The following is a 26,297-nucleotide window of genomic DNA, read 5'->3' on the forward strand; positions in this document are numbered from 1 at the left end:
AGCCTCTAGTCTGCCTGACTGCAGTAGAAAGCTGTCACGCTCTTAAAACTGAGTTAGAAAAGTCTGGAAACCAGGAAAGAACAGTCACTTAATTACAGTCACTTAATTTTTGTATATTTTCTATCACTCTTTGCCCTCATAATTTTATAAGCATTAACAGGTTTGATATTTAACATCTTCTGCCTTTGGCAGTACAGGAGAGTAGTGGTTGCTTTGCAATCTCGAAAGGGCTATTCATATTTAAAAGTTATTTTGCTGACTTGCTAGTGAAATGGTACCTTGCAAGGTTAGTTTGCATTTTTTGATTACCAGTGAGGTTGAAATTGTTTTCATATATTTGCTTACTAGTTATATTTCTTTTTTCTTAAAAAAAGCATTGTTGAGATATAATACATGTACCATATGATTAACCCATTTAAATTGTACAATTCAGTGGTTTTTGTTGTTTTTTTTTCTTGAGACTGGGTCTCAGTCTTATTCTGTTGCCTGGGCTAGAGTGCAGTGGGGTGATCACAGCTCACTGCAACTCAAACTCCTGGGCTCAAGCAATTCTCCTGGCTCAGTGTCTGAAGTAGTGAGGACTACAGGTGCATGCCACGATGCCCAGCTAATTTTTAAAAAAATTCTTTTTTGTAGAGATGAGGTCTTACTGTGTTGCTCAGGCTGGTCTCAATCTCTTGGCCTAAAGCAATCCTCCTGCCTTGGCCTCCCAAAGTACTAGGACTATAGGCATTAGCCATTGCACCCAGCCAGTTCAGTGATTTTTAATATATTTCCAGAGTCACTATCAACAATATTTAATTCCAGAACATTTTCGTCACCCCCAAAAGAAACCCTGTACCCATTAGCAGTCAGTCCTGATTTTACATCCAATCTCCACAGCCCTAAGCAACTACTAGTCTATTTTCTCTCTATAGATTTACATATCCTAGATATTTTATATAAATAGAACCATACAATATGTGATCTTTTATGACTGGCTTCTTTGGCGTAGCACAATGTTCTCAAGATTCTTCAATGTTGTAGCATGCATCAATATGTCATTTCTTTTTATTGCTAAATTATGTTCTATTGTATGGATATACTACATTGTATTAAATGTTTATCCATTCACCAATTGATAGACATTTGGATTGCTTTCACCTTTTGGCTATGATGAATGATGCTGCTATGAACATTCACAGACAGGTTTCTGTGTGAACATACATTTTCATTTTTCTTGGGTATATTTTGTTTATGTATATCTATTTTATATTTAATTAACCCTGTTATATTCTTTTGTGTCTGCTTCTGCTTTGTGACCAATTTTTGGAAGTAGTGTTTTTTTTTAAGTAATTTGAATACACTCCATATCATATATATCTTAACTCTTTTTCATATTTGCTCTGAGTATTTTCCCAACCAGTAATTTTCTGTTTTGAAGTTACTCTGAAGTTTCGGGTCTCTGTGTAGTTCAGTCTGATTATACTTTTTGTTACATTTTATTTCATTGTTTTTAAAGCTTGGCTGTTGGAATAAACTCCTTTAGGATTTGAAAAGTCTTCAACGATTTTCCATATTTCAAAAGAACACTTTAAATTCCCAAATCTGCTTGGGATTTATTTTGGCATATGATGTTAGATTTGACTCTAAATTAATTTTCCCCAGATTTCAGTGCCACTTTAAGATGATCTTATCTTTCCTTTTCATATTTTCTGTCATATATTTTTAGTCATTCAATAAAATTTTAGGTACTACAGTAATTCCTAGCTTTCCTATTTTGTTCTGCTAATCTTATATTGTACCAATATGACACTGTTTAATAAGTACTTGTTGAAATATGATGGGCTTTAACATCTGAAGGATTAGTAACTACATTTATTTTTCATTATTATCCTTTATTATTTTTCTTTTCATACTTTCAGATGAGTTATAGAATAACTTTGTTGACTTCAAGAAAAATCTTGTTGGGCTCTGGCGCAGTGGTGTGGTAACTGGCACCGGTAGTCTCAGCTACTTGGGAGGCTGAGGAGGGAGGATGGCTTGAGCCCAGGAGTTCGAGGCTGCAGTGAGCTATGATCATGCCACTGCACTCCAGCCTGGACAACAGGGCAAGACCTCATCTCTTAAAAAGAAAAAAAAAAAGAAAGAAAAATCCAGTTGGGATTTGGTTGAATTTTTATTAATTTCATACATTTATTTGGAGAATTATATTTAGTCTTTTCTCGTTTTTGACCCTCTCCTTATTTTGTCAAGACTTTTTGTTTTACAGATTTCAGTAGGTTTGTTTTATTCTCAGATCATTTCCATTTTTATTACTTTGTGAATAGGATCATAGTTTTCGTTATATTTTTACATGGAAGAATGCTTACAATGTTTTAATTCATGCACAGAAACAGTTATTGAGTGCCTTTTATGTTCTGGTACTGTGCCTGACATCAGGGCCACTAGCATGGCTAAGCCGCAGAGCACGCCTTTCCAAATCTCTCCATCTCATGAGGACACAGGTCCATAACCGGTATGCGGAGTGCTTTGGTGGGTAAAACTCAGAGAGCTTGGTAAGCCCAGAGAAAGGTCTTGGACTAGTGTGGACATTCAGGGACATTTCCTGGAGAGATGACATCTGAGCCAAATCTTGAAGGCTCTCAAGGACAGCAAGAAGAGTAGTCATTGGCCATGACGCTGAACTCTGCTATAGAAGTAGAGTTGATTCTTTTCATTTTTTCTAAGAATGCAAATCTATAGCAGAGGAATGATTTTTGTTGTTGTTTCTTCTTTTATGATATTTTCCATCTTGTATCTCTCTCATGCCATACTGCCAGAATATCTAAAAACAATGCTAAGAAATTAAGGTGATGGCAAATATACTTATTTTATTCCTATTTGAAGGCAACTCTTTAATATATCTCCATTAAGGATAGTATGCTCATTAAATTCTCGTTTGCAGTTCAGACCAACCATGTGAGGTCGGTACTATTACCCCCATTATACAGCTGAGGACAGTGACTATCTATGAGATCAGAGGAGTTCTCCTAAGTCCACAAATGGCGAGGAGTTTTGGAACCAGACCTCGAACCTGGATCTTTTGACCTGAAATCTCCTTTCCCTCTGCTATCATGCTTCCTCGGTAGTGGGGTGTATGCTTTTGCCAAGGCAGGCTGCACTTGTTAAGGACACTTGTTGGCAGTCTTCTCACAGGGAAGTGTTTATCCATGGAACAAGTGGTGGCTTCAACACTGCCAAACAATGCTCCTGCCCAGGCCGTTGTGTTGGAGGCTCTTTGTGAGGGAGGGATTAAATTTAAGATGCTTAGACTTCAGGCTAAACCCTGAGCTATGCTATTCCCTCTGCCTTTTGGTGTCTTTCCCATTCTTCACATTTATAACCAAAGCCTCATTCTGGCCACCCTGGCTTAGACTTTGCTGTTCTGGATTTTGCTCTGCGGCAAACACAGACAAAGGGGAAAAAGCAGGGCTGTGGAGTCAGTAGACCTGGTTTCAGCACCAGCTCTAATGCTTGCTGGCCATGTGATTTAGGCAATTCACTCAATGGAGCAGTCTCAGTTTTCCCTTCAGTAAAGAGGGGATAATAGTGTGTATCTCAGTGGGTTTTGTGGGGGAATAAATGAGGTAGCCATGTACCCATATAGTGCCTAACACACAATAGGTTACTTTCCTATTGCCTTTATTCTGCATTCATTAATATGATTAGCCTAGAAAATTCATTCATTCATTGACTATATATGTCGAATGCTTAACCTGCGCCAGACACTGCACCAGACACTGCAGTAGACACTGGGTGTGTGTAAATAAAATAGATGTGGCCCCCGACTTTGTGGAATTTATAGCACAGTGGAGGAAGACAGCCAGTAATCGAGTAAAAATAATACATTGCTAAGTGCAATGAAGGAATAGAAAAGGGTGCTGTGGGGGCATGATGGGGCAGACCTACTGGATGTGGCTGGGTGGGGAAGGCCCTTCTGAGGAAATAACAAGCTGTTATCCGAGAGATGAGAAAGAACATAAGAATAACACGATCCAGGTCGTGTTATTAAAAAGATTGTTGAGGCTGCATGCAGAGAATGGAAGGGAAGTAGGGAGGCAAGAGAGGACATAAAGAGGCCATGTAGGAGGCTATTGCAGAAATCTAACAGGAAGTGATGGCAGCTGAGATAGGCAGCGGTGGTGGAAATGGATAGGCGTATTTGAGGAATAATTAGGGGGGACATGGTAGTGCATGAGATGTGAGAGGAGAGGGGGTACCTAGGCGTATTCTCCAGTGTCTGACTTGGGCAGCTGAGTGGACGACAGTGCTATTCATTATGATGGGTGGTAACAGAGAGTTCAGTTTGGCCGACCCTGGGCTCCTGAGAGTGTAATCAGGCTCATGGGCTTCCTGGGAGTAGAGTTTTGGAGGCTTTCTTCCCAGGAAGGCATTCCAAGAGTTAGGAGGGAGACGGCTGGTAAGAGGCCCTTGAGGACCAGCCCCATCCCTGTGGTCCAGGTGTACAGACCTGCCTAAGACTGAGGCTGGACCGGGGGACCAAGAACCCCCTCCCCCTCCGGCCACATAACAAAGCACCAAGTAACGAGCGGTGGCAGAACACTGCCGGGCAAGAGGCCCGGGCACGGAGAGAGGGCTCCTCTGCCGCACACACACAGAGGGGCTGCTGAACACCGAGGGTGGAACAGAAACACTGAGAAGAACATTCTGGTATCTCAGGTCCCACATGAGCATGAGTTAGTAGCCCACTGCTGGAGGAATCCGAAGTCTGTGATGCACTGAAGATAACTGTAGAAACAACGAAACCCAGCCCCAACTCAACTACTGACTAGATTGACCCAATCTCCCGCAGGGAAGAGGCAGGGTGCCTGTCTTCAGGTGTAAATATTACTTACCTGTTTTTTCTACACACGGTGTTCAACATTAAATTAAAAAATTGTGAGACACACCCCCCCACCCCCACAGCCGCACTAAACAGGAATAAACAAACCATAGTAAAGAGATAAAGCAACAAAACCAAACCCAGAAATGACCCATGTGTTAGAACTATCAGATAGGGACTTTAAAATAACTATGATTAATTATGATAAAAGATAATGTGGGAAAGGTATACAACATGCATGAACAGATGGAAATTTCAGCAGAGAGACGGAAACTATAAAAAAGCCAATTGAAATGCTAGAAATAACATATATTTTTAACTTTAGAGAGACCTTTTATGAACTATGTGAAAAAAAATTTTTTCCCGAAGTTGAGTGATTACTTTGGTTACACTTTAGTTTCTTCTGTTAAATTTAACTAAATTAAATGTGATGGTTTAAATTTAAAACCAGCATATATAACATGATCTCATTTCTTTGTACAATGATTTTTATCTTCCTCTGCTTGATACATGTGTACACAAAGATATCTGGGTTGTTCAATAAATGTTAATTTTAACTATGGTTATTTCTGTGTGGTGGAATCGTTGAGGTGATTTTTTAATTTTCTTTTTTGTGCTGTATTGTTTTTGCTTAAAATAATCATGGCATTTCAAAGTTAAAAACTATGCCCCAAAGCAAATAAAGGGTAATTTTTTAAAGTTTCAGTGTTGTGCCTCCAAGTAGAGAGGTTGGATGTATGAGTCTGGGATTCATAGAGGAAGTCTAGACGAGAGCCATTAATTTGGCAGCATATTGAGGATATTTGAAGTTCATAGGAATGGATGAGATCAGCTCAAGAGAGACTTAAGAAAGAAGAGAAAAGTACCTAGGAAGGTGCTCGGTGTGTCTCCAGCCCCTGGAGTTTGCATGGAGGAGGCTCCTGCAGCAGGTGGAAGTGAAAGAGGAGGAGAGGCCGGGCATGGTGGCTCAGGCCTGTAATCCTGGCACTCTGGGAGGCTGAGGCGGGCGGATTGCTCAAGGTCAGGAGTTCGAAACTAGCCTGAGCAGGAGCGAGACCCCATCTCTACTATAAATATAAAGAAATTAATTGGCCAACTATATATATATATATATATATATATATATATATATATATATATATATAAAATTAGCTGGGTATGGTGGCGCATGCCTGTAGTCCCAGCTACTTGGGAGGCTGAGGCAGGAGGATCGCTTGAGCCCAGGAGTTTGAGGTTGCTGTGAGCTAGGCTGACACCACGGCACTCACTCTACCCTGGGCAACAAAGTAAGACTCTGTCCCCCCTAAAAAAAAGAAAGAGAAGGAAACCTGGAGAACCTGGTGCTGGGTCAGGGAAGATCTGGCAATTTCAATGAGATGCTGGGCTACAGTTATCTACTTGGGGTTTGGCTAACAACTGGGTCTTTTAGAGAGTTGCTGACTTTCAGCAAATGTGGACAGCATGTTTGGAGAACACTTGTATTGTTTTTTTTTAAAAAGATGGAGTCTTGTTCTGTTGTCCAGGCTGGAGTGCAGTGGCATGATCATAGCTCACTGCAGCCTTAAACTCCTGGGCTCCAGTGATCCTCCTGCCTCAGCTTCCCAAGTGGCTGGGACTACAGGTGCATGCCACCACACCCAGCTAATTTTTATTATTTTTTTAGAGATAGGATCTTGCTATATTGCTACTTGTATGGTTTTTATTTAAAAAAATTTTTTTTTATTTTAGCGTATTATGGGGGTACAAGTATTAAGGTTACCTATATTGCCCACGCCCCCTGTTCCCCCTCGAGACAGAGCCTCAAGTGTGACCATCCCTCACACGTTGCACATCTCACTCATTGTGTTTGTATATACCCATCCCCTCAGTGGACATACAGGAATAACACTTGTATGGTTTTTAAATGGGCCATGAGCAGGTTTCTCTTTGAGAAGTGCTTTATTTGATTTTTGAGTTTAAAGAGAGTAGCAGATACGTGTTTATACTTCATTATAACCAACTCAACTTGCAAGTCTTTCTCCTGATTAGTTGGCAGTCTATCTTGCAGGGCTAAATATTTAAACCTTTAAGATCCCATTATCCATTGATGAGAGGCCAAGTTTAGGGAGAGAGAGAGAGAGATTACATTGTTTTTCTCAGCTATCCCCTTGAGAATAGATGACTGCTGCTCAGCCCAAACTCACCAGGCTACAAGCTGCAGAGCCCCTTGGCCCTTGTAGCCTGGCGAGTTGCCTTCTCTGGTTAATCCCAGGGCCAGTCCTAATCATGGCACATCTTGGAGCTCATCACGCTGGTGACCTTGGCCGTTGGCAGATGATGGAGACTCCCGCCCTCTGCTGGGAGCTGCTTCTGTGTCACCCAGCCTCCCTGTCAGTACCCTTCATGCAGCAGGGCTGCTCCACCTCTAGTGCTCCTCATCGTGCCCCCTTCCTCAGCTCTCCGTACCAGCAGGGCCACGTGTGCCCCTGGGTTGCTTGGTTGCTTCCTGTCTAGTAGAAGTCAGTCTCAGCTTTTCTAACGCTTGCTCTCGTGCGCCTGTGCCCCCGCACTGATACTGGCATCGGAAGGTGGATTGTCAAGCCGTGCTGTGCATTTTAGAGATAGGGTTTGGAGGAAGTAGGCTTGGATGTGCATCTGATTAGTTTTCCGATTTTCTCCCCTTCTAGGTAATACTTACTAATATTCAAAACAGAAGCCCTAAACCTGGCCCTGCTCCCCACGATCAAGAACTAGGTTTTTTCCTAGAAACAGGACTTCAGAGAGCCCATGTCCTCTATTTCAAAAATGGGTAAGCCTTCTTCATTTTTTAATCCACTTCCTAAAGAAGGAAAATAGCCTTATAATGCTGTCTCCAGTTTAGTTATTATAATAAAGCAATTTTAAATATGAACTACAATTGGAGTATTTAAAAAAAAAAAAAGAATGAACATTGGCTCTTTCTGTCTTTTCTCCACTTGGCCCTCTTGCTTTCCTAGGAGACATGAAGGTGGGGGGAGGGAGGGAGGGAGTGTGAGTCACAGGTGTGGAGCGCGGGTGGGGTGGATCTGAGGGGTGCCGTGCGTTATAGCGCCCTTCCTCCACGGGAGTGGCACCGCGCAGGCCTCCCCACTTTGTTGAGGGAAAGGTAATGAATCGGAAAGCCTGGCATCTCCCTTTTGGTGGCTGATCAGTTCAGAGAATTGGAATTGCCAAGGCTCAGCCAGTTTTTATGAAAGTGAGTGTGGCCGTGATGCCTCGCAAGAACATTTCCAACTTGAGTTGCCTTTGAGGAGGGTCTAAAAAGGTTTAAGAACATGAATGGAAGGGAGAGCTTTCTAGTGCATTTGATGTTTGTTTTCATTTTTGTGTTGCTCTTGTGAGAAACGTGCTGATTTATTCCAAATCTCTTCAGTTGTCCCTTGTTTTGACATTGTGCTGCAGGACAGATGTGCATGAAGACGAACAGTAGGTATCTGGCTCATCCGTAGCTCCTCCTAGGCTTTTCAAGAGAGGCCCCTAGAGGCCTGCCCCCCTTCCTGTAGGAGTAGTCCAATAGTGCTTGGAATGGCAGAGGGGATACAAGTCCCAGCCTTTGGAAAAATAAGCAATGGAGTTGCTCCCTCTTCATTTTTAAGAGCTTCAAACCTTGGGGCTTAGTCCACGAAAGTAGGATTTCATCTGCTTGGTGGCCGAGAGCCACATGCATTCATTTCCCGTTAGTTGAGAATAAATGCTTATTTTCCAAGTCCTGTTAAATTGTTTGTGAGAGAAGGCTGCTCTGCTCCAAAGGCCACTGGCTCAGCTCAGCATGGCCCACAAAAGGCCACAAAACAAACACCCCAAGGTTTGGAGTAGCTTGGTGGCTTTGGCATGAAGATGCTCTTGAATTTGATCTCATCTGCCACTGATTGAGATCATCTGAGCACTGGTGCCCATCCCCTAAGCTGAGATTAAGTTCTGTTTTCTTTGCTGTTATAAATAGAGGGAGAATGGAGGGAACTTAGAATATTTTTCTAGCAATCTGTTTCTTTTCCCTTTTCATGATAAATGGTGGTTATCACAGAGGAACCTCAACCTTTGTTCTTCCTCTCATTTACTTGTGGGCGTATGTGTTAGTGTGGACATGCAGACATAGGAATTAATGCCCCTGGGGCTCCAGGGGGTACCACACCAGTACCTTCAATTGAAAATGCTTCGTGTGGGGTTGATAAGGGTGGGATGGGTAGTTTATTTTCATCTTTGATGCCTGATCCTTGGGGAGGAGGAATGAAGACTCTTGGGCTCTGACCTCATCCCCTGAAATGTTGGCTGCCCACTGGAATCCAACTAAAAAATTATAATGAGAGGGTTGCACTAGATGATGGATTATATGCCGTGGATTGCTTACTGACTCATTTCTCATTTTATTTTACTTTAACACAAGTTCAAGGAAATGCCTATCGACGCAGCCTTCAGGGAATGCTTAACTTTGAATGCTTTTCTTTTCTTGTCCTCTGGCTCTTCTTTCTGGGCTCTGCAGACCAGAGATGGGATTGGGCCAGGTGCTCTCAAAGCTCCCTGCTAGCTGCAACATTCTAAAGGCTGGGATTGCGCACCAGTAGGGACAGATTACTTTTAGGTAGGTAGAGGTGAGGGCTGGTTTTGAGACCACAAAATATAGACAAAAGGAGAGAAACCAGTGGGGGGTTTGGGATATGCCAAGTAGAGTCAGGGCTGCCTGACTCACCCATGTTGGTTACTCAGGGCCTGAGAGCCACACTTGAGGGTCACTGACACCTACAGCCAGTGTCCCTGTGGGGCAAGTGGGGACGGAACAGAGGCAGCTGCTGTTCCTAAGCCCCAGTGGCTTCCCACGGTTCCATCTTCTGATATATTTGCTCCCTATTATCTCACTCCTGGTTTTTTTTTTTTTTTTTTTTTGTCTGTACTTTTCTTATATATATGGAAGGACATAATGGACAGAGTTGACTGAATTTCAGTGGTAGGAAAATACAGTGTAGGTTAGTTTGGCAATAAGAGATGGAAATTGATAAAACACATCTCTTTTCTTTAGAAATAAATATATGCTCAGCTTTTTGGTTGTCATCCCTGAGGACTTACTGAGTTATAGTAATGAACCTTAATTCTTTTTGTCTGTTTTTGTTTTTTGAGGCAGGGTCTCACTCTGTCACCTGGGCTAGAGTACAGTAGCATCATCGTAGCTCACTGCAACCTTGAACTCCTGGGCTCAAGCGATCCTCCTGCCTCAGCTTCCCAAGTTGCTGTGCCTCCAGGTGTGCGCCACCAAGCCCAGCTAATTTTTCTATTATTTATAGAGACAGGGTCTTGCTATGTTGCCCAGGCTGGTTTTAAACTCCTGGCCTTGAGCGATCCTCCCACCTCTGCCTCCCAGAGTGCTGGGATTACAGGTGTGAGCCATTGCGTCTGGCCTGAATCTTATTCTTTGATAACTCTCCCATCTTTTCTAGGAGTGACTGCAAAACTGGTGAACTTGGGCATCTCGATCAGAAAATCAGATGCCAGGACCAGTTCCTGGGCCCCTTCTGATGCCTTAGAACCCAGCGACGCTTTCATGTTTACTAGGTGCTTGTATTTCATCTTCACTGACCCTCGCAGCCTTGTCTCACAGCATTCTCTTTCACTGCCGCTGCTGCCCTGCGAAGTCAGCGGTCTAGGTAGTGTTGCCCCTATTTCACAGAAGAGTCTAGACTCGGAGGCCGTGTGACTTGCAGGTCACACATTGCCTTGGGTGCCAAGTTTCTGACCTCAGTCTTCTTACCACTGTGCCACTGCAGGGGAATTGCTGTCCTTCTGTATAGAGGGGCTTGATGGGACCCTCGGATGGTGGCCTCGTCCACCACCCTGCCCCTGGGGCGGAGCACTTGACCCCCAGGGTGAGACGTGGCCGGTGGTGGTTCCCAGCCTCTGCTGGTTTGGTGATTTCTTCTCAGGCTTTTTCTCGTGTCTCACCTGCAGTATGTCACAAAGCATCCCCTTCTTCTCTCCCTCCTCCCCAGCCTCCCCGTCCCATGCCCCCCTTCTTCCCCCATCTTTCCCCGCTCTCTTTCCTCCCCCTTCTGTCTTTTCCTCCCTCCCTCTTTTGTTGCCCTCTTTCTCCTCCTCCTCTTCCCTCTGTGGAGGGAGAGAATAGCTAGTTGCCATTCAGGCCTATAACATCCTCCGCCTCTCCGTCCCAGGAGTCCCTGGGCACAGTCCGACTTGGAATGCACCCATATCTACCTCACATCAATTTCTCTTCTCCCTCTGGGTGGCAGCAGCAAGCCTGTTAAGGATGAAAAAAACATGGTGTTGTGGGATGGCTGCCTGGGAGAAGCCAGGGGTCTGGGAGTTGCCGCACCAGGGGAAGCGCTTGCGTGGGGGGCAGGGTGGGGGGCCCTGGAGCCAGTGTTGTATTTGGAGCCCACCTTTATACCTCTGGGTCTCAGGTTATCTGTAAAATAGGGTGACTGTCACCTGCCTCATGGAGCAGTGGCTCGGAGTGCATAGGAGGAGGCACGTGGAAGGAAGCACTTGGTGAAGTGTCAGGTGAACGGCAGGTGGCGAATTGTAACGCCCAGTCACAGCGATGCCTGGCTGCTTTGCCCACCAAAAGGGGGAGCAGCGTGAGGTCAGACTCCGGCTGGAGTGGGAGTCTGTGGAGAAGCAGGTGTCCTTCCCCGGATCGGATCTTGGAACCTCACACTGCGGGGCCTGGATGCAGGGCGTTTATTTAACCGAACAGCTGTTCAAGACACACGACAGTCGGCTTGGGTGGCATTCTGATCGCTGATGGCCCTGTCTGATCGCTGATGGCTCTTTAGAGAAAGTAGGTGGGGCCGACGGGCCTGACCGCAGCAGCGTTGGGGCATTGATCCGGCAGCACGGCCAGTGGCGGGAGACGCCTGGCCATCCAGGAAGACAAGTGTTACTCCTCACTTGAGTCACTGCAGCCAGAATTTGCCAGAGAAGCTTGATTTGGGGATGCCAATTATTTACTGCCCGTTGTTTTAGCAATATTTACCCATCTTTTGTAAACAAAGAGTAGCAAAGGACATTTCAGGTAGCCTTACTTCTCGTCAGCTATGCCAGGTGTCCTGGGTGAGCAAAATGGATTGTAGTGTGTGTTTTCCTTTGCTTTGAATTGATTTTAATTCAGGTAGGGGTAGGAATCAATCGAAGCAAGAAGGCAAATGACCATCACCACCTGGGAGATGTGGCCGTTGGGTTGTACCGTTTCCTAGGCTGCAGCCAAGCCAGAGGTAAAGCGGCATGGAGGGGGTTTTGGGGTTCTGTTTGTATAATCAAACAAATAGACCACTAATCACCACTATATGTTGACTTAAACATTTTAATCTTCCTAAATAATCCTGTTAAACTTTGAGACTGTTCAGCCCTATTCAATGTAGCCTAGACCTAGATGGCACAAAAAGGGGTCCATGAGGCCCTGCTGTGTCCTGTGGGCTGCTGAGGAGGGTGCTTCCTGGGTTTGTGCCTCAGAGGCAGCAGCAGCAGCAGATAGGCAGCCACAGCCCACGATCCTGGGGAGGGTGCCAGCCAGGAAGCCACGGGTGCCTTGTCCGATTCACTGGTTGCCCCAGCCCCAGACACAGGATCAGCATGACCTTTGTATTCTAGCATTCAGGCCATCTTCCCTCTTGCAGAGATGAGAAGTGTTTGCTTTTTAAACTGGACTCTATTTTTGACATTATGAGGCCAATGCAGTGAATATGAGAGAATTGAGACATGTTTCCGATAAGCATTTAATAAGTGCCCATTTTTTTATACATGATACTCTTGAAGAGATACAGAGATGAAAAAAGAAGTGAAAAAAAAATGCCCTCTGGGAGATAGTAGGAGAAAAGAAAACAGAGCCGAGGTTTTGTGGCTCTAGCCTATAGTCCCAGCTACTCCAGAGGCTGAGGTGAGAGGATCGCTTGAGGCCAAGAGTTTGAGACCAGCCTTGGCGATATAGTGAGACCTTGTCTCTTTAAAAAGAAGGAAAGAAAGAACAAAGGGTAAGACATGAACATTAGTAACTTTAAAGGTTATAATATGGTTCTATAAAAGAATAAATAATGAAAGAACACCTAATCACTTTAAAAGAGCTGAAGCTCCCAGGCCTGTTCATTCATTCATTCAGTAAAGTCATTTGTTCATTTGGTTAATTAGGGTTACTTACGTACTTATTGGTGCAGGGCGTGTGTTAGGCAGTGTTGCATAGTGGTGAGGAGGAGAGACAATTCTCTGCCCTCCTAGAATTCATGGAGAGTTGAGTCTTGTGGAGAACTAAGAATGAAAACAAGCTATTTCAGGAAGAAGGGGAAGTCCAGGTTACCACAAAAGCAAACAGGAGGGCTGCTCTGCTGAGAGGGCTGCATGACTTTCAAAGTAGAGTAAAGATCTGGAAAAGTGGGCTTGAAATGGCATAGATACAGACAGACCAGGAAGAGCCAGGACATTCTAAGCGGTTGGTAGAGGTGTTAGAACCATACTTAATATTGTATGTATTCCGCAGGGCATGAGGAGACCAGTCTGGCTGGCGTGAGGGTTTCTGCAGAAATCTGGGCATATTTATGTAAAGCTGTCCTCACAGGACCCAGCAGCATGCAGTGGGTTTGGTCGTCATTAGCAAGTATTGATTGAGTTCTGCTACGTGCCAAGTACTTACTTGCTCAGTGCGCGTATGCATTGGCCAACGCAAGAGGCACAGTCTGGGCTCACAGGGAGGAGACAGTCTAGTGAGGGAGACAGATGATAAATAAGTAAACCAATGTACATAATTACAAGTTGTAATAAGTGCTTGGAAATGAATGGGTGCAGTGAAAGCTGGTAGCAGAGGGCATCTGCATAGATGGAGTAGCCAGGCCAGGCCTCCGAGGGGGTGACACTGAGATGAGACCAAGAGTGAAGGCTGAGGAGGAGCTAACCAGGCCAACAGCAAGGGAAAGAGTACTGCAGGCAGAGGCCCAGAATGTGCGAAGGTCTTGATCAGGAAAGAGCTTCGTGAGTTCAAGAATCCGAAAGGAGTCCAGTGTAGCTGAAGCTTAGTTGGAAGGGGGAAGAGTCACAGACTGTCTTGGTCTGGCTTACCCTGAAGAAGGCAGGGCCACTATGGTGGCTCACAGCAGGAGAGTGCTGACTGTCCAGGGAAAAGTCCCCAAGTCACCAGGACAAAGGGAAGGTGATACTAGGTGTCAGGACATTCGATGCCCACCTCAGAGATGACGATGGGAGTAGACACCAAGAGAAGTAGGTGGATTTGTGATGTCCGTTAGAACTACTGTGTTAGGACTGCTGGTGAATTGGATTTGGAGCTTGGGGTGGGGGCTAGGAAAATGCAGGAATCATTTCCTGGGGAGGTGACTCCCCAGGTTCAGTCTTAAGCAGTTGGTTAGATGGGGCAGGAACAAAGAGAGGATCCGGTTTGGAAATCAAGAATTTGCCTTGGGATATGTTATGTTGGAAATGTCTGTGGACGTTTAAGTGGAAGTGTCAACTGGGAAGATATCTGTGCACAGAGCGCGGTTTGAACGTGAGTTAGAAGTTGGGAGTTTCAGCATATTGATTACAGTCAGAGCCCCAAGACTGGATGAGATCAGTGAGGGACAGAGTGTAAAAAGAACCGAGAAGACAGCTCAGGACCCAGCTTGGACACCTGCAGAGGTTGGAAGTTGCATACAGCAGGAGGAGCCTATACAGGAGCTGCCAGGGGCAGGAGGGAAACCCTGAGGGTGTGTCCTTGTGAAGGCCGAAAGGGAGCCTGTGCTGGGAGGAAGAACTGCTCACCTGCGCTGAATGTTGCTGAGATGCTAATAAAGAAGGCCAAAGCATGAACTCTGGGTTAGACAACACTAAGGTGTTTGTGACCTTGAACAGGCTTTTGGTGGGGGTGGTGAGAGCAGGGGCTAGACAGGGAAGGGTGAGGAGCAGTTGCTACAGGAGGAAGTGGCTGCACGGTATGCAGGCCACTTTCCAGAAATGCTACTTCCATTTTCTTTTCCTAGGTAGAGTTCATGCTGGAAGGATGGATGGTAGAAAGGTGGTGGGAGATGAAATACAAGGCTAAGGAATAGGGAATTCATTCTCCAGGGGCTGAGCAGCCACTGGACCATGAGGGTAGGGTTTTGCGAAGGGCCAAGGACAGAGTAGGTCACTTGGCCAGGGGTCTGGTGCCACCAGGGTCATGTCCCCCATTTCAGTTGGACCTGGTTCATTTTACTTGCTTTTTGGCCACAGACTCTATTCTAACCTCAGCAGGAGCCATTCTAGAGGTGGGGTGACAGAGGGAGTCTGTGTGAGGAGCTATTTCAACAGCGTCAGGAGGGAGGTGGATGGAGCAGCGTGAGGTGTAGGGCACCTCTCTGCAGCCTGGCCAGCTAGGGCCACCGTGGGGGTGCCACATGCCGCTCAGGTGCTCACGTGTTCAGAAGACTTGACACTAATCCGGCTCACCGTGCTTTGCACTTCCGATGGGTCATTTCACCGTGAAGGGAAATTTTCGCAGTAGTAGTTGAACTGCTGCTGCAGGATCCGTTCTGAAAACCCAGGAGCACCACAGCTGTTGGAGAGCGTTTGTTTCAATGGCTGCTCTCTGTAGATGAGATCCAGAGAAATCCTGCTCAGAAATTATTCAACAAATATTTATGGAGACCCTCACTGGGTTACTTACTAGTGCCAAAAAGTGTTCCAAGTGAACGAGTCAGGCCCCGTCACTGCGTTTATGGAGTTTACATATTGTTGAGGAAGCAGCCAGTAAACAAGGTAATGTGACTTCGTCGGGGTCACACAGCTGGCTCTGCCCTCCTGCTCCCCGTCCCTTCTCCCGCCACTCGGGCGGCATTGCCCTTGACCAGGGAGTCCCCTCTGCTCAAAAACGGAGTACCAAGCAGCATAGATCAAAGGAATACACTACACTTAGAAGTTAAGGACTTTTAAAAGCCAGGCTAGATGCAATTACTTATGTAATAAAAAGCATCAGCCAAATTTTCTCTGCTTTGTTTGAATGTGGGCTAGGTCTGGCTCATACCTTAATGCCATCAAAACTTTAGTGTGGAAACACAGGCATCTTTAACAGTTGTAATTATGAAACTCCAAGACTTCTCTTTTCAGTGATGAATTACAGGGACAGGTGCTTGCTTTCAGTGTACTTCAGATGTGCCCGCACTTACTGAGCGCTGAATCCTGCGTGGTCTGAGAGCTTTGCCAGCGTTCAGCAAGGTGGGTGCGCCCACGCTGGTCTGTTCTTGGCTTTAGCGGAAGAGCGGGATAGGTCATTTTGGGCTTCCAAAGTAGAGGAGGAGTTCAGTGAACTAATTGCCAGTTTGATTGCATCTCACAGAGGCCCCTACCATGGTTTTGTCCAGCTATATGCTGCTTCTTGAAAGACAGGCTACAATTCCTTTAACCACCATTAAGAAACTGGAATTCCCTGAAAGATGAACTCGTATATAATTTATCTAGGGGAGTGGTTTTACTGGGGGCAGAGGGGGAAAGGGAGATTCTTTGCTTGTTTATTTATTTACTTATTTATTTATCCCCCAAGTGTTTACGTGCTAGGAACTAGGGTCAAGACAGCAAATGATCGCTGTGGGATTTCCAGTCCAGCAGGAAAATAAATAACAGGTAAATTATAAGTGGGCTAAGCCTTTTAGGAAAGGGAAAGAAGACAATGCTATTTTTTTTTTTCTTACTTTAGCTTTTTACCTCATGGCTTTTCTTTTAAAAAGATGGTTATATAATTTGGTGTCTAAGAGTCAGAGTTAACCTAATTTTTTTGAGCATTTCCCAATACCTCTTGATATAACTGGAGAGTCATCCCCTGGGGGCAGCCAGTACAAGACCTTACCAGATGACAGTGTTTTCAGACCAGCTCTTGGGTCATGCTCTGGATGGTAACATGAATGGACATACATGGCGGGAACACACAGTGTGGTGTGAGGAATGCTGCCCACCGCTCTTTGGTTTCGGATGATGTGTTAAGACAGTCATTTGTCCTACCAGTGTCTCGGCTCCCACTCTGTGCCAGGCACTCCTCAGGTGCTGGGGACAGAAGGGTGAGCATCCAGCCCTGCTCCTGGCTTTCGGGGAGAAGTCAGGTCACTGTACTCTCGGATGTGTAACTATATCCTAAGGTAGTTATGCCTCCGAGGAGGAAAGGTACCCATTTCTGAGAGTCCATTTTAAATGAAATTGATCTAAATTTGGCGGTTACAAGAGGTTCTCCAGAGGAGGAGACTGAGCAGAACTCTGAGCTGAACTGGAAAACAGGAGCTGCCTGGCACAGGTGAGCCGGGGAGATCGTTGTCGCGTAGACCCGAGAGGATCCTCGGCACACCTTGTCCAGCAAACCTGTCCTTTACTCCCTGCTTAATTTTTTTTTTTTTTCGAGACAGCCTCACTTTGTTGCCCAGGCTAGAGTGAGTGCCGTGGCGTCAGCCTAGCTCACTGCAACCTCAAACTCCTGGGCTCAAGCGATCCTGCTGCCTCAGCCTCCCGAGTAGCTGGGACCACAGGCATGCGCCACCATGCCCGGCTAATTTTTTGTATATGTATTTTTAGTTGGTCAATTAATTTCTTTCTATTTTTAGTAGAGATGGGGTCTTGCTCAGGCTGGTTTCGAACTCCTGACCTTGAGCAATCCGCCCGCCTCGGCCTCCCAGAGTGCTAGGATTACAGGCGTGAGCCACCTCACCCGGCCTACTCCCTGCTTCATTTTTCTCCTCGGCATTGAACTGGCATCGATATACTCTGAACAGTGTCTACCAGAGATCTTCTTAGGTGCAGAGAGACATTCCGACCCACAAGAATTTCATGGGCCACACTTGACCCCCATCTACTTAGAAAGATGTGGAGTGGAACCATAAAACGGCCACAGGGCAGGGTCAGGGGCTTCTCCCCACGTCACCTGTGCTCTCAACAATCCATACAGGCACCCAGGAGCTGTTCTCTTTGTCCCTCTCCATCTCGAGGGACAGCTCAGGTCCTAGGGGAGAGACCCACATGGGGCTGATGTGCCATCTGTCCTGGCCCACCATCTCCTGCCCCACGTGTCCAGGGTCTCCCAGGGGATGTGCTGAGATTGTGAAAGTCATCACACTCAGGGAATCTCAGCGCTACAATACCCCCGTCAGGTATTTATAGTTCCTCCCCGGCCAGATGCAAGTTACCAGCCAGGGGTCATTTTTATCATAAGCAATGTTGCCTGGTAACGTAATTGACATTTTGTCTTTATTAGGGTTTCCAGGGAAACAAAACTAGAAAGTTAACCTAGGGTCAAATTTTCAACAGAAGAAGAAAGGAATTTGTTAACCGTTTGCCCTCATTATATATATTTTTTCTTATTTAATTTGTTTTTACTTGTCTTCCATCACTAGAACCTAAGTTCCACTTGGGTAGGAATTTTTCTGTTTTGTTTAGGGGTGGATCTGTACCTCGAATGTGCCTGGCGTATAGTTTTGCATAGTTTACAGTAACAGTGGCTTTATGATAAGCAGGCCCTGACAAGGTCTTTTATTTCTGGGAAGTTCCTAGCTTGCTGCAATTTCAGTGCTTGTAAGGCTCCTTTCTTAAGCCTGGCATACACATCTGGTTGGGATTCCAGAGTTCCCACAGCAGGAAAGAGAGCTGTCATCTTCCCTGGTTAGTTGTTGGGAACATTTGCTCCCACAATCTCCCAGATCTGAATTTTTTAAAGACTTCAAGTATGTAGCTCTTCAAGTTGAAACCTCACGGGGCAAAGTTGGACACAGAAGCACACAAGAGTGTTTGAGTGTGGCCTTTGTAGGCAACCCCTCAAGGGCAGACCGTTGAAATGACACTTGTGTGTTGGAAAAAGGAATTCGCATCCTGTCTGATCAAGAAGGAAGCCAAATTTCGCCCCCTCTGAGCCTGTCAGACTGTGGGGAGCTGCCTTGGTAATCACAGAGTGGGTCCAGATGGATCTGCCCAGGAAGCAGGGCGGCTGGAAGGAGGGGCTGGGCAGCCTGCGGCATCCCTGTTCTGCCCTTGCCCAGGGCAGAGCTCGCCAACCTGCTTTTTCCCTTTCCTGGCTCAGGTGTCAAATGCATTAATATTTTACACAAAGGTGGGGTGGGAGTGGAGGGCCCAGCTCTGATTTTCAAGGGATATTTCCTACTTGTTTTTTAAAAATCATTCTTTTTCTCTCCATTCTTTTTTTGCAGAGATATTTTTAGTCAACTCTTAGAGAAAATTGCAGAGAGGGATTGAGCTAAAGCCCAGAAAATGACTGAGACATCTTGGGAGAATTTATGGCTTTTCTTCTGCTAGAGCATTCTATTGGAAATGAGCGGGGCTATGAATTTCATTACATTTACCTACCTTTATATTTGTATGGCAGTCTCTGCTGTAGATCTGCCCACCAATAAGGAAATAGATAATGTGATTGTGTGTTCTCATAGCAAACTCCTGCATTAAAGTACAGGCTTAAAAAAAAAAATCAATGAATTATTTTTTTAATTGACATTTGGTTTTTCCACCTTCCTCTCTATTTTAGGTTTGAATTTTTACTGTTTTTCACAAGTGCCTTTTGGTGACAGTTCTCTAGGTTTGGCACAGACAGGCTGTACCTTTCTTCTCCTGCTAGCTCTTCTTCCTTCTGCCTCTCCTTGGCATAATTTGCATCCTCTCTGTCTCTGTGCTGGTTGACTGAGGGTTGTGGTGGCTAGTTCTCATTTGAATCTCCCTGGCAAATTAGCATCAAAAGCAGCAGCCCCTGCATATTGGAAACAAGCAATTAAAATACCGGGAAGAATCTGAAACTGTGTTTCTTCTGAAGGATACCCAGGAAAACTCATTAGTAAAATCTGAATTACAGACTTTTTAAAAACATGCAATTATATTGCTTTCAAGTGCATTTTGAGCCAGCAAGTTAAAAAAAAAAAAGCATACACTCAAAACTGTCGCCTACTCAATTCCGTTCCATGAATGTTTATTGAGAGCCTACTGGGCAAGCTCTGGGGATATAAGATGAAAAGAAAGTTTCCTCTGGGCTTATGGGAACGCCCTGGATGACCTGACAAAGGTTCTTTGCTTGGTCAAACTTTAGTCAGTCTTCTGAATCTTCTGCTAGGCCCATCTGTGTACTTCCTTGTAAAATCAAGTTTTGGCAAAAAAAAAAAACCCAAACACAAAAACAAACACTAAGTCAATTTAGCCAGAACACCCCCCCATCCTCAATATCTGATGGGTTCCTTGTCCTCCACCCCCCCCTCAGGTGATGTCTGATCACCTGGCCTGTCTTCAGCAAGAATCCTGTTAGATTAGCCAGAATCCTTCCTACCCGTGATGCTTCCTCTTAGTAATTTTCTGTCCAGTTACCCCCACCCTGCTCCTTGGCCATAAATCCCCACTTGCCCAAGCTATATGCAAAGCTGAGCCCAGTCCTTCTCTCCAACTGCAAGACCCCATGGCAGTGGTTCCTATACTTATCACCATGGTCCCGAATGAAGTCTTTACCGTGCTTTAACACAGTGTCATTAAATAATTTTTTCCTTAACACAGTGGATAATTATAACACCCTATAAAAAGCACTATAATGAAGGGATGTTTTTGGGAGAAGAAGGGAGAGGAGGAAGGAGGAAGTAGCTAACTACTAGGGTGAGTTCATCAGGTTTCTTAGAAGAATTGACATTTGAACTTCATCTTTAAAGGTAAGATTTACTATCTGATGGGATCTTAGGGGAGATGAGGTAGGGTGGTGGTCATGGTTGAGTGCTAAATTTATAAGGCCAGATACACTTTTAGGCTTATGAGAGGCAGCATTATCTAGCATTGACTCTGGATCCAACCACCTGGGTTCAAATCCTCGCTTTTCTGTTTACTGGCAGTGTGACCGGCAAGTTACTTAAACCTCTCTCTGTTAACAGTTTCTTCACCCGTAACCGGGGATAATAATAGTACCTACTTCATAGGGCTGATTAAGAGACTTAGTAATTGTAATGCACTTGCACAATATCCAGCACGCAGGAAGCACTGTCTAAGGGTTTGATAAATAAATAAAACCCTACAGAGTAGAGGGATCTCAACTCCCATAGAGGGACAGGCAAGAATTGTCAGCTTGGAAATCTGGGAAGATGGTAGCAACAGTGACAGCATAGTTTTTGGGTCTTCTTGTATATCCACCTAAAAAAGACACAATAACTAGATCGCAAAACCAAAAACCCCTGAACAACATTTACAACAAAACTAGATGACAGGGCATCCTCATGATCCTCAAAATACAAGCCGATGGGGACAAACTATCAGTTGCCTCATGGCTGGCATATTATTTGTATTTGTGTGAAAGCAGAAGGAAGCAATCAGGCATCTCATGGACCTGAGAAAAGGACACCCTAAAGTAGCCACCAAGTATTTACTGGCAAGCTTGTCTGGCCAATTTGAGATTAGTAGCTGAAAGTGAGAGCAGTTTTGCCCCTTACTGTCTAAGGGGTTGGGGCAGGCAGGCCCAGGTGAAGACTTGAAGCTACCCCCCCACAGGGCTGTTTTCCAAGACTGGGCTCCTATGTGAAAAACTGCTGAGAGCAGAATGAAAATCAGTCAAGTGACATTAAGAGACAAAAGAATGAGAAGGTAGAAATGAAAACAGGGGACGGGGAGATAGCCAGGCTCTATCATAAAGCAAGCTGCTATATATATATTTTTAGCAGCTTTATTCAGGTATAATTTATATCTCAAAAACCCACCTGTTATAATTATACAGTTCATTTGTTTTTAATAAATTTACGCAGCTGTGCAGTCATCTTCACGATTCAGGTTTACAACATTTCCAAAACCCAAAAAAAGTTCATCATACCTGTTTTCAGTCAGCCTCCACTCCCATCCCTAGCCCCAGGCAACCACTTATCTGTTATTTGTCTCTCTAGATTTGCCTTTTCTAGAAATTTCACATAAATATCATCATGGAATATGTAGTCCATTGTGTCTCACTTCTTTCACTTAGCATGATGTTTTTAAGGTTCACCCGCAATGTAGCATGTGTCAGTAGGTCATTCCTGTTTATTGCTGAGAAGTTTTTACGTTGCATGTATATACTACGTCTTGTTTATCCATTTACCAATTATGAACATTGGATTGTTCCCACTTTTTGGCTACCATGAGGAACACTACTATGAACGTTAATGTACAAATACTTCTGTAGACATATGTTTTCATTTCCCTTGAATAGATTCATAGGAGTGGAATTGATGGGTTATGTGGTTACATTTAACTTTTTAAGAAATTGCCAACTGTCTTTCACAGTGACTATGCCATTTTGTATTCCCACCAGCAATGTATGAGGGTCCCAATTTCTTACCATTCTATTTAACATTTGGTACTGTCAGTTTTTTTAATTAGAGCCAATTTTAATAAGTTTATAATAGTATCTCATTGTGATTTTAATTTGCATTTTTCTGATTAATAATGTTCAGAAGCTTCTGTGTATTAGTATTCTTATATCTTCTGTGGTGAAAGTGTCTATTCAGATTTTTTGCCCTATTTTCAGTTGGGCTGTTTTATTATTGAGTTGCAAGAGTTTGTTTTTATTTTTGTTTTGAGACAGGGTCTCGCTCTGTTGTCTAAGCAAGAGTACAATGGCATCATGATAGCTCTATAGCCTCCAATTCCTGGGCTCAAGTGATCCTCCTGCCTCAGCCTCCTATGTAGCTGGGACTACAGGCACACACCATTGCATGTAGCTAATTTTTTTAGTTTTTGTAGAGATGGGGTCTTGCTATTGTCTAGGCTGATCTCGAACTCCTGGCCTCAAGCAGTCCTCCCACCTTAGCCTCCCAAAATGCTAGGATTGCAGGCATAAACCAACAGTCCTGGAATTTTTTTTTTTTTTAAGAGACGGGGTCTCACTCTGTCACCCAGGCTGGAGTACAGTGGTTGGGTGTGATCATAGCTCACTGCAGGCTCAAACTCCTTGGCTCAAGTAATTCTCCTATCTCAACCTCCTGAGTAGCTAGCACTATAGGTGCATGCCAGCCAGCTAAGTGTTTTTATTTTTTTGGTAGAGACAGGATCTTGCTACGTTGCCCTGGCGGCTCTTGAACTCCTGGCCTCAGGCAATCCTGTAGAAGTTCTTTATGTATTCTGGATACAAGTGTTTTTTTTTTTTTGTTTTGTTTTTTGAGACAGAGTCTCGCTTTGTTGCCCAGGCTAGAGTGAGTGCCGTGGCGTCAGCCTGGCTCACAGCAACCTCAAACTCCTGGGCTGGAGCGATCCTTCTGCCTCAGCCTCCCGAGTAGCTGGGACTACAGGCATGCGCCACCATGCCCGGCTAATTTTTTTTTTATATATATATCAGTTGGCCAATTAATTTCTTTCTATTTATAGTAGAGACGGGGTCTCGCTGTTGCTCAGGCTGGTTTTGAACTCCTGACCTTGAGCAATCCGCCCACCTCGGCCTCCCAAGAGCTAGGATTACAGGCGTGAGCCACCGCGCCCTGCCCTGGATACAAGTGTTTTATCAGATATATGTTTTGTAAATATTTTTTGCTCGTATATGGCTTGTATTTTCATTTTTTCCATTTAAAGAGGAAAAGTTTTTCATTTTGGTGAAGTTCAGTTTATCAATTTTTCCTTTTACAGATCATCCTTTTGGTGTCATATCTAGGAAAATTTTGCCTTATCTAAGTTTATAAAGATTTTCTCCTATGTTTTATTCCAGAAATTTTATAGTTTTAGCTTTCACATATAGGTCTCTAATCTATTTCGAGTTAATATATGCATATGGTGTGAGGTAAGGGTCTAAGTTATTGTTTTTGCATATAGATATCCAGTTGTCCAAACACCATTGGTCAAAAAGTCTGTTCTTTTCCCATTGAATTGCCTTGACACTTTAGAACACTTTAGTAAAAAAAAAATTAATTGAACATAAATATAAAGGTTTATTTCTGGAGTTTCATTTTTTTCATTGATCTATTTTTTCAAAATTATTCTATTTTTAGTCATTTCCATATAAATTTTGGAATGAGCTTGTCAATTTCTACCCAAAAAAGCCTGCCAGGATTTTGATAAGGATCATAGTAAATTTCTAGATCAATTTGGGTAGAATTGCCATATTCCCAGTAGCAAATCTTCCAATCCAATGTCTCTCTATTTATTTAGATTTCCTTTTATTTTTGTCAAAAATGTTTTATAGCTTTTAGTGTATAGCTTTTGCGTTTTTTTGTTGAATTTATTCCTAAGTATTTCATTCATTTGAGGCTCTTGTGAATAGAATTGTTTTCATAATTTCATTTTCAGATTATTCCTTGTTATCATATAGAAAAACTTTTGGTTTTTATATATGGATGTTGTATCCTGCCACCTTGCTAATCTCATTAATTAGATCTTGTAATATTTTATTAGATACTTAAGGATTTTTACATATAAGCTCATGTCATCTGTGAATATAAACAGTCTTACTTCCTCCTTTCCAATCTTGGATGCCTTTTATTTCTATTTATTGCCTTATTGTACTGTCAAGAACCTTCAGTGCAATGTTGAATAGAAGCGGTGAAAGCAGACATCCTTATCTTATTCCTGGTCTTAGGGGGGAAGCATTCAGTCTTTCAACAATAAGCATGATGTTAGCTATAGGGTTTTGGTAGATGTCTCTTGTCTCTAGTGATATTTCTTGACTTAAAGTCTACCTTACCTGACATTAATGCAGCCACTCTGCCTCTTATGGTGTTTACGCAGTATAGTTTTTCATCCTTTTACTTTCAACCTATTTGTGTCTTTGAATTAAAAAGTATCTCTTTGTATTTCTCACAGATAAGTATAGTTAGATCTTGCTTTTTTTTTTTATCTACTGTAAACATTTTTCCCTGTTTAATGGAGTATTTAATCATATACATTCAATGCAACTATTGATATGATTGAATCTACATCTGCTGTTTTGCTCTTTGTTCCTATATATGTCTCATGTCTTCTTTGGTTCTTTATTCTTCCCCTACTACCCTTTTTTTTGTTAAAAATATTTTTGTATGTCATTTTAATTCCTCTATCGATTTTTAAGTGCATTTTAAAAAATTTTTGGTGGTTCTTGATGGATTACAGTATTCATCTTAAACTATCACAGTCTACTTCGAGTTAATACTGACTTAATTTCAGTAAAGTACAGTAACTTTGCTCCAATATAGCTTCATTTCCTCCTGTCTTCCTTGTGCTATTAAAATCTTTATGTTATAAATAATAATGCAGTATGCTAATTTTTCATTCATATGTTTTTATTTTTTACAGAAATTAAAAGAAGATAAAAAATATTATATAGTATTTTATATTTACCCACATACTTACATTTCTGTTGCTGTTATTAATTTGTATCTATGGATTTGTATTACCCTCCAGTGTCATTTCTTTGTAGGGTGAAGGAGTCCTGTGAATATTTTTGGTTTTCAAGTGTGTACAAAAGTTATGCTTACAGTATACTGTGGTCTATTAAGTATGCAATAGCATTATGCTTTTACAAAACACTGTATATACCTTTTTTAAAATTTTTTTTTAAATTTGTTTTATTTCGGCATATTATGGGGGTACAGATTTTAAGGTTTCAATAAATGCCCTTCACCCCCTTCCCCCCACAAGTCTGAGTTTCCAGCATGACCATCCCCCCCAGATGGTACACATCTCACTCATTATGTATATATATATACCCGCCCCCTCCCCCCTCCCACCTGCCCAATACCCTATTACTGTAGTACCTATGTGTCCACTTAGGTGCTACTCAGTTAATACCAGTTTGCTGGTGAATATATGTGGTGCTTGTTTTTCCATTCATGGGATACTTCACTTAGTAGTATGGGTTCCAGCTCTAACCAGGAAAATGTATATACCTTAATTAAAAACACTTTATTGCTAAAAAATGCTAACAATCATCTGAACCTTCAGCAGGCCATAGTCTTTTTGCAGGCGGAGGGTCTTGCCTCATTGATGATTGCCGACTGGTCAGGATGGTGACTGCTGAAGGTTGACATGGTCGTGGCAATTTCCTAAAATAACTGTGAAGTTTGGCACATTGGTTGACTCTTCCTTTCATGAAAGATTTCTCTGTATTTTACCCACAGTAGAACTTCTTTCAAAATTGAAGTCAGTCCTCTCAAACCCTCCTGCTGCTTTGACAACTAAGTTTATGTAATATTCTAAATGCTCTGTTGTCATTTCTACGATGTCAATAGCATAGCATCTGCACCAGGAGTAGATTCCATTTCAAGAAACCACTTTCTTTGCTCATTCATAAGAGTAACTCCTCATCTGTTCACATTTTATCATGAGATTACAGCAGTTCAGGCTCTACTTTTAATGCTAATCTTCTTGCTGTTTTCACCACATCTGCATTCAGCTTCTCCACTGATGTCTTAAACCCTCAACGTCATCTATGAGAACTGGAATCAACTTCTTCCATCCTCCTATTAATATTGCTATTTTGACCTCCTCCCATGCCTCATGAATGTCCTTAATGGCATGT

At 43.5% G+C, this 26,297-nt stretch overlaps 1 protein-coding gene across 3 annotated transcripts in view; it reads left to right on the forward strand.

Annotated features, from left to right (window-relative positions):
* TTC7B (tetratricopeptide repeat domain 7B) overlaps positions 1-26,297 on the forward strand; it is a 255,105-nt gene that overhangs the window by 70,793 nt on the left and 158,015 nt on the right. For all 3 annotated transcript variants that reach the window (XM_020285594.2, XM_020285596.2, XM_012773950.3), the window contains exon 5: positions 7,531-7,652. In XM_020285594.2, the coding sequence (XP_020141183.1) occupies positions 7,531-7,652 (122 nt within the window). The remainder of the gene's footprint in view (positions 1-7,530; positions 7,653-26,297) is intronic.

This window comes from Microcebus murinus, chromosome 6 (genome assembly GCF_040939455.1).
Source record: "Microcebus murinus isolate Inina chromosome 6, M.murinus_Inina_mat1.0, whole genome shotgun sequence".
Classification (NCBI taxonomy): Eukaryota; Metazoa; Chordata; class Mammalia; order Primates; family Cheirogaleidae; genus Microcebus; species Microcebus murinus.